Source organism: Vanacampus margaritifer, chromosome 11 (genome assembly GCF_051991255.1).
Source record: "Vanacampus margaritifer isolate UIUO_Vmar chromosome 11, RoL_Vmar_1.0, whole genome shotgun sequence".
In the NCBI taxonomy this organism is placed as follows: domain Eukaryota; kingdom Metazoa; phylum Chordata; class Actinopteri; order Syngnathiformes; family Syngnathidae; genus Vanacampus; species Vanacampus margaritifer.
Genome location: NC_135442.1, coordinates 21,711,793 through 21,725,280, shown reverse-complemented (window position 1 = coordinate 21,725,280; position 13,488 = coordinate 21,711,793). Strand labels below are relative to the sequence as shown.

Sequence of the window (13,488 nt, the reverse complement as noted above, 5' to 3'; positions counted from 1 at the left end):
TGGAAGAGATGCTCTGCTTCTCGGCTATAGTGACCATGGAAACCCCAATAACACCTAATGACGAGGACAAGCAAAAAACATTTTGACAGAGTTAAAAATGTTCAGCTCTGTAAAAAATATTACATTACAGCTTCAAACTCTCATTTAATACTTACTTCCTCGCAATGGATCTGGCCTCTGAGTCAGCATCGTGTATGCCTTTCTTGATGGTCTCAGTCAAAACAGCCACATGCCTAGGACAGCAAGGGAACATGGTGAGTAGGCGTATTTGCTTTCTTCCCGTCAATCTCCAGATTTTCCCCTCTGGTTGTCTACAAGGAATGTGACCACGCACAACGGGTTTCACATGCTTTTAAAGTCCCTGAAGTGGTTATCATTATGATTAGAGAGAGGGACCAATTTCACTTTCCAATTTGATCATTAAAACTGCCAGAATTTATCAACTTAATGGCCATCATCAGTGGTGCACCCAGCCTTGTCAACTGCTAATAAATTCAAATGCAAAATGTGAGGTGGGAAGAGGGGAAAGTGAAAACTGATCTAGACACTACATACACATTGTTGTACAACAACTGTAAGGCTGTATCCAAATGTCCACACTTAGCCCCTAACACCTCATTCATAATATAGCATGACATGCTATACTGTATATGCAAACTCCACACAGGAAGGCCGTAGTCACAGGTTCGATTCCTACCTGTGACCCTTGAATTGAGAGGCAGAGGTGCTAACCGGTCGTCCACCATGCCACCCTACATATTTTTAATTAAAACAAATTAATTATTTCTCGGGATGGGCGAGTAACGATACCAGGTATCGGTAACGGGCCGTTACCAGGACACATTTCATAGTATCGGTACTCACGACAGATATCGATACTGGTATCGGCCCCTGCTCTTGTGGCCGTTTTTCGGTCAGGAACTAAAGGCTGAAATGGTTATTTTACATTTATTGACTGCCGCAGGGTGCTCCGGTAAGAGAGCACATAAGTCTTTAGTTGTACTCAACAATTTAATTAGCTCTGAAGTACAGACAAATCTTTGTATATTATATAGTATATAGTCACAGAGTACTGCACTGCAATAAGACGAATTACGAACAGAGAACGTGAAACAGGAAACGGAAATACAGAGCAGCCTTCCAAATTAAAAGCATGGATTTCAAAACAAGATATAATTAAACATCACACTAAACAGCTAGAGGAATTCTTAAGATGTTAAAAATTACTAAATTACTTGAAACACTATTGTATTGAATTGAATTCTTTACACTTCACTGGATTCTTTAAAAAGTTGTTGTACAACCACATATTTTGATTGGGACTTTTGTTTTCCTGGCTACAGGATTATTTGTTTCATTTTATTTATCTATTTTCTGAAGTTCATTTTATTGTGTACTCTATGCAAAATGATTTTTATAAGCAAATTAAAAAATATATACTTGCCATTAATTTCAAGCAATTTGAAGGAAATTTGCTATACCGTAATTTCCACACTATAAGCCACTACTTTTTTCACTTGCAATCGACCCTGCGGCTAATATAACAGTGTGGCTTATCCACCAGGGGGCAATGGCGCACTATAAAAGAAGCGCAAGAGCGCCATGCAGAGCAAAACAAACCAGTCAAGTGCATATATGCTGCATTTAAGTTAAAGGCAATTGACCTGTTTGAATCTGACACTGATGAAAAGGAAGAGGAGTTTTATGGTTTTGAGAGCGACAACAAAGAAGAGAGAGTGGCTGACGGGGCTATTCTGGGCCTGTTTGTTTTCGACACTGAGGTAGAGGACTTCAACAGTACGCAGGAGGAGGACGGACGGTGGCACGAGAATTACCGGTAATGACTGGCTTTTCTGCTATTGCAGGCTGGTTATTTTTGTTACAGTATTGTATTTTTGTACAGCTGTGTTTTTATTAATGCATATTTACTGCCGTATTACTGGCAAGCACTTTTAAAAACGGACTTCATTTAGCCATTTGATGTTATGGGCTCGTCAAGCGCTCTAGGTTTTGTTCTGTTGGTATACTGTTCTATTACTGTGACTGGAGGACGTGCACTGTATTATTTGTGCACCTCACGAATGCTGTTCAGATGTTAATAAATGGGACGCTTTGTGTTCCCAAACAGTCATCTCTGTCCCGACAATAACCTCTGTGGTAGCAGGAACCCTTATACGCTGGTGCAGTAACATTAAAACAGTCGGGTACGGCTTATACATGGCCCATGCTAGAGTATTCCCTAAATTTAGCTTGCGCAGCTTATCGGCAGGTGCGCCTTATAGTCCGGAATTTACGGTAATTGGGATATATAGGTCATCTAAAAAAATATATCTGTCATTGTTTTTGGGAAATTTTATGTATCATAAGTACTAATGGTATTGGCACTTGGCATCGGTGAGTACTGATTATTTGAGTATCAGCATTGGTCTTAAAAAAAGTGGTATTGAACATCCAGAATTATTTCCGTTGTATATAGGGCAATGTATGCTCACATGCTTAAAGAAGCAAAAAGGAAGCACAAAGAGACTATAGAAAAACACTTTGCTGCTAACACCTCTAAGAAAATGTGGGACACCATGAGGAGGATCACCAACTTGACTCCTGCTCAAAAAGGTCTCAGCACTCTAAATGACCTCCAGAAGGAAAGAGAGCTGAATGACTTTTATTTAAGATTCGAAACCCAGGACTTCTCCTCTGAATGTGGGGAGTTCCTGAGGTCCATTTCAGTGAATGAGCAGGACTCAAGGCTGGTCATTCATCCCCATGATGTCCAATCTGCTTTTAGGTCTGTCTGCACAAAGAAGGCCTCAGGACCAGATGGGATATCTGCCCTTCTGCTAAAATCCTGTGCAGAGGAGCTCACAGCGGCATGGCAGCCCATCTTCTAGAGATCGGTGGACTCACACTCCATTCCCAGTCTCTGGAAAAAATCAGTAATCACCCCGGTTCCTAAAAAACAATGTCCTGTGGTCAATAATGACTTCAGGCCTGTGGCTCTAACTTCCATTGTTATGAAGTGTTTCGAGAGGCTGATGGTGACTCGGCTCAGGGGGGAGGTGGATGCACACTTAGACTCCCTTCAGTTTGCCTACAAGCGGGGTCGCGGCACTGACGATGCTATCAACAGCATCACACATCTGGTCAGCAAACATCTGGACGTCCCTAAAGCTTATGCACGTGTGTTGTTCGTTGACTTTAGCTCAGCGTTCAACACAATGCAGCCGCACCTGCTTTTGGGTAAACTGAAGGAGATGAATGTGAACCCGTACATCTCGAGGTGGTATCACTCCTTCCTGACACAGCGCACACAGCAAGTCAGGGTCAACAGCTCCCTCTCGGAACCCAGATTGATAAGCACAGGCGCTGCACAGGCGCTGCACAGGCGCTGCACAGGCGCTGCACAGGGCTGCGTCAGCTCCCCGGTCCTCTTCACATTGTACACAAATGATTGTGTGACATCACACCCTGAGAACTTTATCATTAAGTTCTCTGATGACACAGCTATCGTCAGCTTGCTGCAGGCCGGCGGTAGCCCACTGGACTATTTCTCAGAAATAGAGAAATTTGTCCAGTGGTGTGACCGGAATCATCTTTTTTTTTTAATTATTTTTTTTTTTTTTGGTATGTGTGTGTGTGCGTGCGTGCGTGCGTGCAAAAAAAAAATAAGAGGGCCGCCAGGAGACCCGAAGAGGGACCAAAGAAAAGAAAGAAAAGCGAAGCCCAGCACCGACCAGACACCACCCACCGGGCCACTAACCAGAGTCCTTCACCAACCCCAGAGACATCTAAATTCCAACAAATCAGGGAGACCTCAAGGGCCCGAAGGAGAAACTGAGGAAAGGTAGAAAGGACAGACGAAGCAGAGTGAGATCCACAGACACCCGCCTCCACCGAATCAATGACCTGAGGAACAAATTGTGTCTGAGTTTCGATAGATGCTGGTGTGGTGGATCTGGCATGCATGAAAATCTCCACCAAAGAGGGGAGCCGTCGACCCCCGCCAGGACAGAGCAAGCGCAACACCTCAGGGCCCCCCAGGCCGCGGCAGCGCCAAAGGACGACCCCCGGGCCCCGCAGGGGCCACCGGCTGGAGAGCAAACCCAGGAGCAGGAGCGCCCCCCACCCCAACGCGGCCCGCGCCCCCAACCCAACGCAGCAGGACGGGGCACTGCAGGCCCACCAGGCACCCCACCGGCCCACAACACCCCCCCACCCCCCCACCCCCGCCATCCACCCCAACCGCCCCCAGGTCCCCAAATCCCCAGACACCCCCCCACCCCAGCACCACCCACCCCGGCACCCCCACCACCACCACCCCCCAACCAAGCCGCCCCCGCCCCTACCACCACCCACCGACAGCCCCCCAGACCCCGGGGACACACCGCACCCAGGCATCTGCGCCGAAGAGGGGCCGGGCAGCGGAGCGGAGAGGGCACCCGCGCCCACCCCACCACGCGGAGGGACGGAACACCAGGGGCAGAAGGGGAGATGGGGGCACCGGAGGACGGGCGGCATCCCCGAACCCCAGGCCCAGCGGGGAGAGGCCCCGGTCGTCACCCCAACGATCTAAGTGAAAAACTAACCCTGTTACTGAGTTCGCAAGCTCGCCGACTGGCGAACTCTACCCCTAAACCGTGAGTGTGACCCCACAGAAATAGAGAAATTTGTCCAGTGGTGTGACCGGAATCATCTTGTGCTCAATGTGGGGAAGACAGAGGAGGTGATATTTGATCCAAAAACTGTTGGTGACCACGGGCCAGTCGTCATTAAAGGCAATCACATCAGCCAAGTGGGTTCATACAGGTATCTGGGGGTCCACATTGACAACACATTCAGCTGGAGGGTACACGTTGGAAGTCTCTGCTACAAACTCCAACAGCGTCTCTATTTCCTACGCAGACTGAGGGTCTATGGAGTGGAGCAGAGGATCATGCTGTTCTACCGGGCTGCATTGGAAAGTATCATCAGATACGGCATTGCGGCCTGGTACGGCAACCTGACTGTGCAGTCAAGGTCACAGATTGCCGGTCTGGTGCGGACTGCCATGAAGATCATGGGGGTCAGGAATCATCCTTCCCTACAGATGCTTTATGAGCAGTCCGTCACCAGACTGGCACAGAAAATTGTTACTGACCCGACTCACATTCTGCATCATGAGTTCCAGCTACTGCCTTCCGGCAGGAGATTCAGGGCCCCCAGAACCAGGCTGAACCGCTACAAGAACTCATTCCTGCCGACATCCATCAAATTGCTTAATAACCGACATTAACTAAGTGGTGCAATATATATATATATATATATATATAAGAGTGTGTGTGTATTATTTATTTTAATTATCTCTCTCTATTCTGTTGTTTTTCTTACTGTAAACTACTGCTGCACTTCTTATTTAATTTTGATTGTATCTCTTTCTATTCTGTTGTTTTTTCCTTACTGTAAACTGCAGCTGGACGGAGTCCAGGAAAAAGTTCCCCACGGGGAAAATAAAAGTATATCGTATCGTATCGTATCGTATCACTTTGATGCTTGCACTTGCGCTGTCAGTCGTACTTTTGTGCTTTCCTGCTCGCAATGTATTGTGGTCTGTATATTAACCAGTTGAGTGACCACTGATGTTCACTTCTTTTCCAAGTGCATTGTGGGCAACTTTGAATACACTATATTTTTTTCTTTTGGACACCTCTACAAAATGGCGCAACCCCTTGGTAGTGCACTATTTGGGGAGTACTGTGCACATTTGAACACAGCCCAAGATTTTTGTTTCCCAAGGACCTGTTGGACATATCGACGAAGCCACACTGCTTACCTTTCCAATGTATTGGTGTGCCACTCTTGTAGCATCAGGTCTAAAAATTCATAACAGCGTCTAGAAAGGAACCAAATTTTTGAATAACTAACATCATGATACTATACAGATATGATATTATAAAACTAAATGAATTGAGTTATTAATGCCATTAAAACACTGTTCATGTCAGAAAAGTGTATTAACAACTACATCAGCTTTCCAACCGAATAAATTACGCAACCAAGGTTTTAAAACTAAGGAATGCTAAAAAGGCCACCTTACCGTCTGACTGCGACTGATTTTGAGGTGCAGTTACTTGTAATGATGGGGATAAGGCGTGGGTAGTGTGTATGCTGTAAGACAAAACAAAGACATTACATTTAGAAAATTTAAGCAAATTTAAGCATTTAAACATTTAAGGCATTTAACTGTTTAATTTGATTTTGAATAAGACAACACAATTCTTAAAATAATCGCCTAAGTCATTTTTTTTCCAGATTTTTCAGGAAAACACAAATTTACCCATTTGCAGCATGATGAGATGATTTAGGCAAAAAAATATTTTTGGCCAAAAAATGACAATTATTTTAAGAAGATGACGATATGTAAATGATATGAAAATGTACATAGCATTTTCTGTGTCTCAACAGCTCACCCTGAGTATAAGGCGGATGGCAGCCATTCCGGATGTGGCCATGATTTTGGCGCTGTTGGGCACAAGATTCAGCAGTATGGGCATGGCGCTCTCTGCTCCATGGTCAAACTTGTTACCCAGCAGTGATGACAAATGTCTGAATGACAGCGGACAGGGGAGAGATTCAGTGATTACCTATGGATACCTTCTTCTGAGTTTGTTTGACAATGCAAGGGATGCAGCAGTTTTGCTGTAACAATCATGAACATGACTTCTCCACCTTTGACTGTACATTGCAAATCTATCCATTGAAATTCACTGAAATGATTAAATGTGTGCTAGCTTTCAGCATCAGATGACACTTTTCAAAATAAATACGCCATAAGCCATGATTTCAAAGAAGTCATGTTAGCTCAGTGGTTAGAGCAATTGCCCCCCCCCCCCTATTTTTTTATTTTTATTATGCACTACATACACTCACGACACCTACACGTCTGGGAAGCAGGTTGATCGGAGCGGGGGGATATAATTTCCCTCTGCTCTATCTCACCTGCTCCCAATTTTAATGCACCACACATACACACACACTTGTATATACACTGGGTGGGGTCATATCCACGGTGTAGGGGTAGAGTTCGCCAGTCGGCGAGCTGGCAAACTCAGTAAAAGGGTTAGCTTTTACTTGGTACGCTGGTGCGACGACTGGGACGTTTCCCCGCCGGGCCTGGGGTTCTGGGGTGGCGCCCGTCTCCCGATGCTCCCATCTCCCCTTCTGCCCCCAGTGTTCCGCCCCACCACACGGCTGGAGGTGTGGTGGGTGCGGGTGCCCTCGCTGCTTTGCTGTCCGGCTCCTCTCCGGCACCGATGCCTGGGTACGGGGGTTCCCCGGGGTTTGGGGGGGTGGTACGGGTCCTGAGGGGTGGGGTGGGTGCTGGGGGTGTCTGGGGGTTTGGGGGCAGCAGGGGCTGGGTTGTGGTGGGTAGCGGATGTGGGTGGGGGTGGGGGGGGGTCGTTGGGGGAGCGGGGGCAGTGGGCCGGTGGGGTGCCTAGTGGGCCTGCCATGCCCCGTTCTGCTGCGTTCGGCTTGGGGCACGGGCCATGTTGGCGTGGGGGGCGCTGCGGGCTCCTGGGTTTGCTCTTCGGTCGGTGGCCCCTGCGGGGCCTGGGGGTTGTGCCTTGACGCTGCCGCGGCCTGGGGGCCCTGGGTGGTTGTGCTTGCTCTGTCCTGGCCGGGGTCGACGGCTCCCCTCTTTGGTGAAGGTTTTTATGTATGCCAGATCCACCACACCAGCATCTACCGAAATTCAAATACAATCTGCTTCTTCCTTTGGTCGTTGAATCGGTGGAGGCTGATGTCTGTGGATCTCACTCTGCTTCCTCTATCCTTCCTTCCTTTCCCCAGTCTTTCCTTTGGTCTCTTGAGGTTTCTCTAATTTGTTGGAATTTAGATGTTTCTGGGGTTGGTGAAAGATTTTGGTTGGTAACCCAGTGGGTAGTAGGTGATGTCTGGTCAGTGTTGGATTTCACTTTTCTTTGATCCTTCCTCGGGTCTCCTGACAACTTCACAACTATAGCGAGATTCTCTTACACTTACACGCATGCACATACAAAAAACAAAACAAAAAGAGAGCGGGAGAGAGCAATGATAATGACATGTCGAATCGGTAAGATTACCGAATGAACAATAGTCAGCAATTGCCTTCCACCACGGAGTACTTGGGTTTAAACCCTGCTTGGAGTAAGTTTTGGTACATTAGTAATTGATCTTTCAATTTACTTCATAAGCACATGCATTCAAGTCTTAGCATTCAGCTAGAGTAGCATTCAGCTTTCTACAGAAATGTCACTTTGTTTCGTATGATATATTATGAAAATGATTTAGATTAGTTTTACACATTGTCTTAATAGTTATCAAGTATGAGGTATGTTAATTTGAAAACTACTGTAAAGAAAGTGCTTTCCCAAATGGCACTGTGCTTAGAATGTTGGCACTGATTGCAGTCAGATAGAAAAATACAATAGGTGGATGTGGCGGCATACATTATTTGGAGTTGCAGTTACACAGATCAGACCAGACCAGTATTTTTACCTTTCTTCCTACTTCACAGTAGCACTTTTTTGCTTTACTTTTTCTTTTTGTATGTTCTTCAAATGTTGGATCAAGTTTTCATTTGTTAACTTTGTACAATAAAGATTGTTTGTTACATTCTATAATACTCTGTGCCTACTTTGGAGTTCAAACAGTTACAAATCCATCTCCACAATCCATTCATCAACTCTCAGCTTTTTAGCTTGCATTTTAAATGTATTCCATTTAATCAAGCCTGTAATAAAATGTAAATGAGGGATGTTTTTGGTCAGAAGGCTTGCGGATCATTTTGCAGCAGACTAATGCATATCTTCATTAGCTTAATTAAGTGGAATGAAAGTATTTTGTAAAGTAGTTTCTTTTGGTGTCACAAGTCATAGATTTACAGTGGGACCCCACTATTTGCAGGGGATAGGGATTGCAAACAGCAACACTGCGATTAGCAGGGGTCATCCAAAAAGTGAATAAATGCACTTATAGAAATAGTTTGAACCATAAATATACACATTTAATGATACAAAAACACTTGGAAAGAGGCTTGTCGTGTTTTCAAATGCTCCCAAATACTATTGACAGCATTTTGCTATGATAAGAAATTTAAAAATAAATCATAAGAAATATGGATGGGTGAGTCAGCCTAGCAATTAACACCCACTTAGTTGAACAAAAGAAAGTGGGTTTGATAAGGCTAACATTGTCCGCGACTCGGCTCGGCTCGAAAACAGCCGGGCAAATCAAATTTGGTTATTTGCTGTGACGTATTCTTTGTGAGCAATCTCACACTTCAGGGCTGGAAGTCTATTATCACACAAATTTTTTTCTGCAACAATGACATAAGTCAATACGGTCTCTCTTCGAGTAGCCATGTTAAATTTACTCCGTATCTGCCCACCGCTGTTTACATATGAATATTATATATTTCTTATGTTCGTTTGTGTGTTTACTACTCTTCCACACATACATGATCGGTCGCTATAAATGAAAGACTTTTAAGACAATTAATTACAGACCACAACTACTGTAAATGAAAAGCGTAAAGGTAAGTAAGACTACCAAATAGGCTTATTAATAATAAGTAGGCTAATAAGTTGGCCTTGGAAGTTTTCAGTGGTGGCCCATTTGTGCCACCATTAGTGAACTTCTGGTGGCCCAACACAGTGACATGGTGGCCACGGACCACCATTAATGTCGACCTCTGCTTTAAAAAAAATTAAGGACTCATCAGATTTCACTTTTTCAGCCTTACCCTAGAGTGATGCAAGCTTCACGGACCACCTGGGAGCGTAGATCTTTAGCCGACAGTTTGAGCGGTGCCTCCAATAGACGCAGCTGCTGAGGGAAGCCTTCATACTCCGCTGCCCCAGCCAGCATGAGTGAGCGAACCTTTTTTAGCTATAGGGGGACCATGATAGATATGAGTCAGAATGGATGGATGGATGGATGGATAGATAGATGGACAGATGGATAGCTTTTTCTGTTTTTCCTCCATGCATGTCCTGACAATGTGTATGTGAAGTTGTCTGTTAACCACATTCTGATGAATTTGAACTGAAGTGTTGTGCATGTGCATGTTTGACTTACTGCTACCACTCTGTGCTCCCAGTCATGTTTGTCATCTGACAGAACTTCTCTGATCTTGGTCAGCTGGTCTTCCAGCTCTCTATTAGAGTAAATCTGATGATAGGAGGTACAAGTTTAGTCCTTACTATTCAAACCAGTTATTTTGTAGTCAGTTTCAAACACCTGGATGGACGGCACATCTTCAAAAAATTTGATGAAATCCTCTTCATCAACAGCACCAGCAGCTGCTTCTTTACCTTTATGTATCACAAGAATACATGTATTATAAACATAGACATACTTGACAGTGTGTATCTACAGTATCATTGACAGGACACACACCTGTGGCCTTAGCCGAGGTTGCTGAGCTGGGTCTTCTAGCAGACATTACAGTCTTCCTGCCACTAGGAGGTGCTTTGGAGGATGAGGAAGAGGAGGACCGGCCTCCATCAACAGAGTCCTCATCTTCAAAGTTCTTATCTGGAAAACAAAAATTAACATTCAAGAGCCCAGAATTTTCAGAAATACAAAAATGTGTGTTGTTTAGGTGCTGGTTTGCAGCAAGTTTTTTTTAATACAAACGATACAAAATTTATCAGCCATTGTTTTACGCAAAAGATAGACATTTTCACACAATGCTCTTGCTGCTTGGAATTTTTTTTCAAGGTGAAATGCATCACAATTCTCTTCTTATTTAGTGTGTCCAACCGGACTCAGTTCTGAATTGCAGTACAATATAAATATGATATAAAATTGGAATGATTAACAAAAGGGTGCTCTTGAGTCAATTTGCCAGGTTGTGTGCATGCATCGACTAGCATTAGCATTTATCTAACCATCCATCTGACCTTAATCTAGTTCGGCAGACATGCATAAACATAGCCCTATCACCTACCCAACATGACTATTCACACGAGGGATTAGCCTCAAGCAGATATCATAAGACTGTACAGTTGATGTTCAATAAACCTCATGAATGTTTGAAGCGAGAATCCTTACTTTTTTCCAAATACAATTGAAGGTTCATCAGTAAGAAGCATTTCTTCTTAGACATGTTTTTACAACAACCTTAAGCAACTACTAAAAGAAAGATGAGTGTTGTTTCTGACTGAACTCCACCCCTTCGTATATCTCTCATTGTTTATAAGGCACACTTTACAAGTATAGAATTCAGATCAGAACAGTCAGATTCATATACAGAAATAAACAAATCACATTCACAATAGAAAAACAAAGGGATTCATAAGGCAACAGGTCCACCTAGAAGAAAATATGGTAGGAGAAAAAGGGAGGTGGGTGAGGGGACTGAAGGACAGAGTCTAGACTGCGATGCTTTGGCAAAGAAGCTGACAATAACGGACAGCAAAACAGGAAAAAGCACCAGCCAAGAAGAGAGAAAACAACGGCCGAATAAGAAGAGAGAACAATATACGTAAAAGGACATCATTCTTACTAGCGCAGATCTTCTTGCATACCAGCTTCCTCAGCATCTCTGCTGTGGACTGAATAGATAATTCTTTACCACTGTATGTGTATGGCAATACGCACGCTTTTCGTGTCCCTGTTCTGCATTCGGCGTGCTTGCTCAGTGCCAGAAAACCCAACCCTTAAGCCTGCCTCTCTAACATTATCAATATGTGTGTGTGACTCATGATGGTTGACACACAGTAGTGAGAAGAGCAAGGCGTCTATTAAGCTGAGATCACCATTTTGTGTTACAAAGAATATGCACACAACACAGCCTTTTAACTCATTTACTCCCAACCATTTTCACTGAAGTAACCCCCTTTGCTCCCGGCTGTTTTACTGGATTTTGACTGACTTTGCAAGGCCCACAGAATATTGTGTTACATTGCTATAAAAACATGAAACCTTTCATCAGGAAAAAAAGTATATTTCTATCTGTTTCCGTTTTGCAGCAATTAGCATTAGAAAATGAATAAGTTTCATCATTATTCCCAAACCTGTTGACAACACTGGGGAAAAGAGCTTGTTGCAGCATGGCCCTGGTTGATCTCTTTTGCTCTGCTGCCACCTACTTGCCTGTTTTTGTAATAACTACCATTGCTTTAAGCTACCTGTTCAGGTCAGAGGCTGCGTCAAAGCATTCTGCTAGATGACATCACTTCTATGTGACACACTTTCAAACATCTTTATTCCGGTTAATATCGGAATAAAAATACTTAAAATCACATTTAAAATCATCCACAAAGGCTCATGTATTAAATTAATTACCAAGGACTAAAACAAAGGGCATTTCCCCTATAATTATAGTTAGTTTTGTAAACAAAAAAATTGAGTTTCCGTTTGTTTTCGTTTTTTAAAAAAACATTTTGGTTTTTATTTGATTTTGTTAACAAAATAGTTTTTGGAATATTAGTTTTAGTTTTCCCGTTAGTTTTCATTTACTAAAATAACCTTGATTAGCATGTAATATAATTGGTTTACTGAACCTCACAGCCACCAATAAATGAGGAAAAAGCTGACGGAAATTAATAATGCACAGCGAGGTGTCAGGGTACACAATGACAAGTCCACTTTGTTCTCAACACACACTTTTGTATGATATTTTGCTGTAGGAAATTCAAAGCTCTTATTGTCCCAATGTTCCCTTGTGGGAGCACCGTGAACCACAGATGCATGTGATGTAGCAAGCGGCTTCTCTGAGGTTACATAATAAAGACAGATGACAGGGTGATCAGTGTTACAGTATTATCACCACACAGATGTCTTGCTGATAAGCGATCATTTCTACAGAGCGTAAAATATATTTTCAAGTGCTGGTTTTGAAAGTGAATCAACTTCTACAGACTTTCCTTGATATTTGTGTATTAAACAATTAATTTGCCCATAAGTGAGACACATTACTTTCTCATTGCATCACAATAATGCAAAGGTAATTCTCTAACAATTTCATCTATCCTCTTCAATCCAAGTTGTGTGTAGTCAGTAGTAGTGTGTCAGTAGTTTGTGAACACCCAATTTACAAAACAAAAGCAGAGAGGGTTAATCACTCACCTATGTGAGCTTCTAAATGTAATGTCTGACTTGTTCTAACAAGCACTCGCTCCTAGTAAGACTCAAAAGCCCATGTAATTAAAATGGCTGACTCTGACAGATAGTAATCATCACACCTTTTGAAGATTATTACAGTGGAGTATCAATATCAACAATTAAATTTTCATCATATTTACAACGACCTAAACAAAAATAATCTAGCAAAGGGGTAGGGGACACTGGTCCTTGACAGCCACCGTCCTGTCTGTCAGCTGACTCAAATGATCAGCTAATCAGCAAGCCTGTTAATGATCTTATTCATCAAATCAGGTGTGTTGGTGGAGGGAGACATTGAAAACAAGCAGGATGGTGGCTCTCGAGGACCAGGGTTCCCGATCACTAACTTAGCAGGTTGTACTG

The 13,488-nt window shown here is 43.5% G+C and overlaps 1 protein-coding gene across 34 annotated transcripts in view; it reads right to left on the bottom strand.

Annotated features, from left to right (window-relative positions):
• The window catches only part of clasp1a (cytoplasmic linker associated protein 1a), an 80,689-nt gene that overhangs the window by 39,781 nt on the left and 27,420 nt on the right, over window positions 1-13,488 (bottom strand). For all 34 annotated transcript variants that reach the window (XM_077579994.1, XM_077579999.1, XM_077580008.1 and 31 more), the window contains 9 exons: window positions 10,414-10,551; window positions 10,255-10,328; window positions 10,093-10,185; window positions 9,758-9,903; window positions 6,444-6,579; window positions 6,071-6,141; window positions 5,807-5,866; window positions 156-233; window positions 1-54 (listed from right to left, as the gene is read on the bottom strand). The exon at window positions 1-54 is cut by the window's left edge and continues 114 nt beyond it. In XM_077579994.1, coding sequence (XP_077436120.1) covers window positions 1-54; window positions 156-233; window positions 5,807-5,866; window positions 6,071-6,141; window positions 6,444-6,579; window positions 9,758-9,903; window positions 10,093-10,185; window positions 10,255-10,328; window positions 10,414-10,551 — 850 coding nt within the window. The remainder of the gene's footprint in view (window positions 55-155; window positions 234-5,806; window positions 5,867-6,070; window positions 6,142-6,443; window positions 6,580-9,757; window positions 9,904-10,092; window positions 10,186-10,254; window positions 10,329-10,413; window positions 10,552-13,488) is intronic.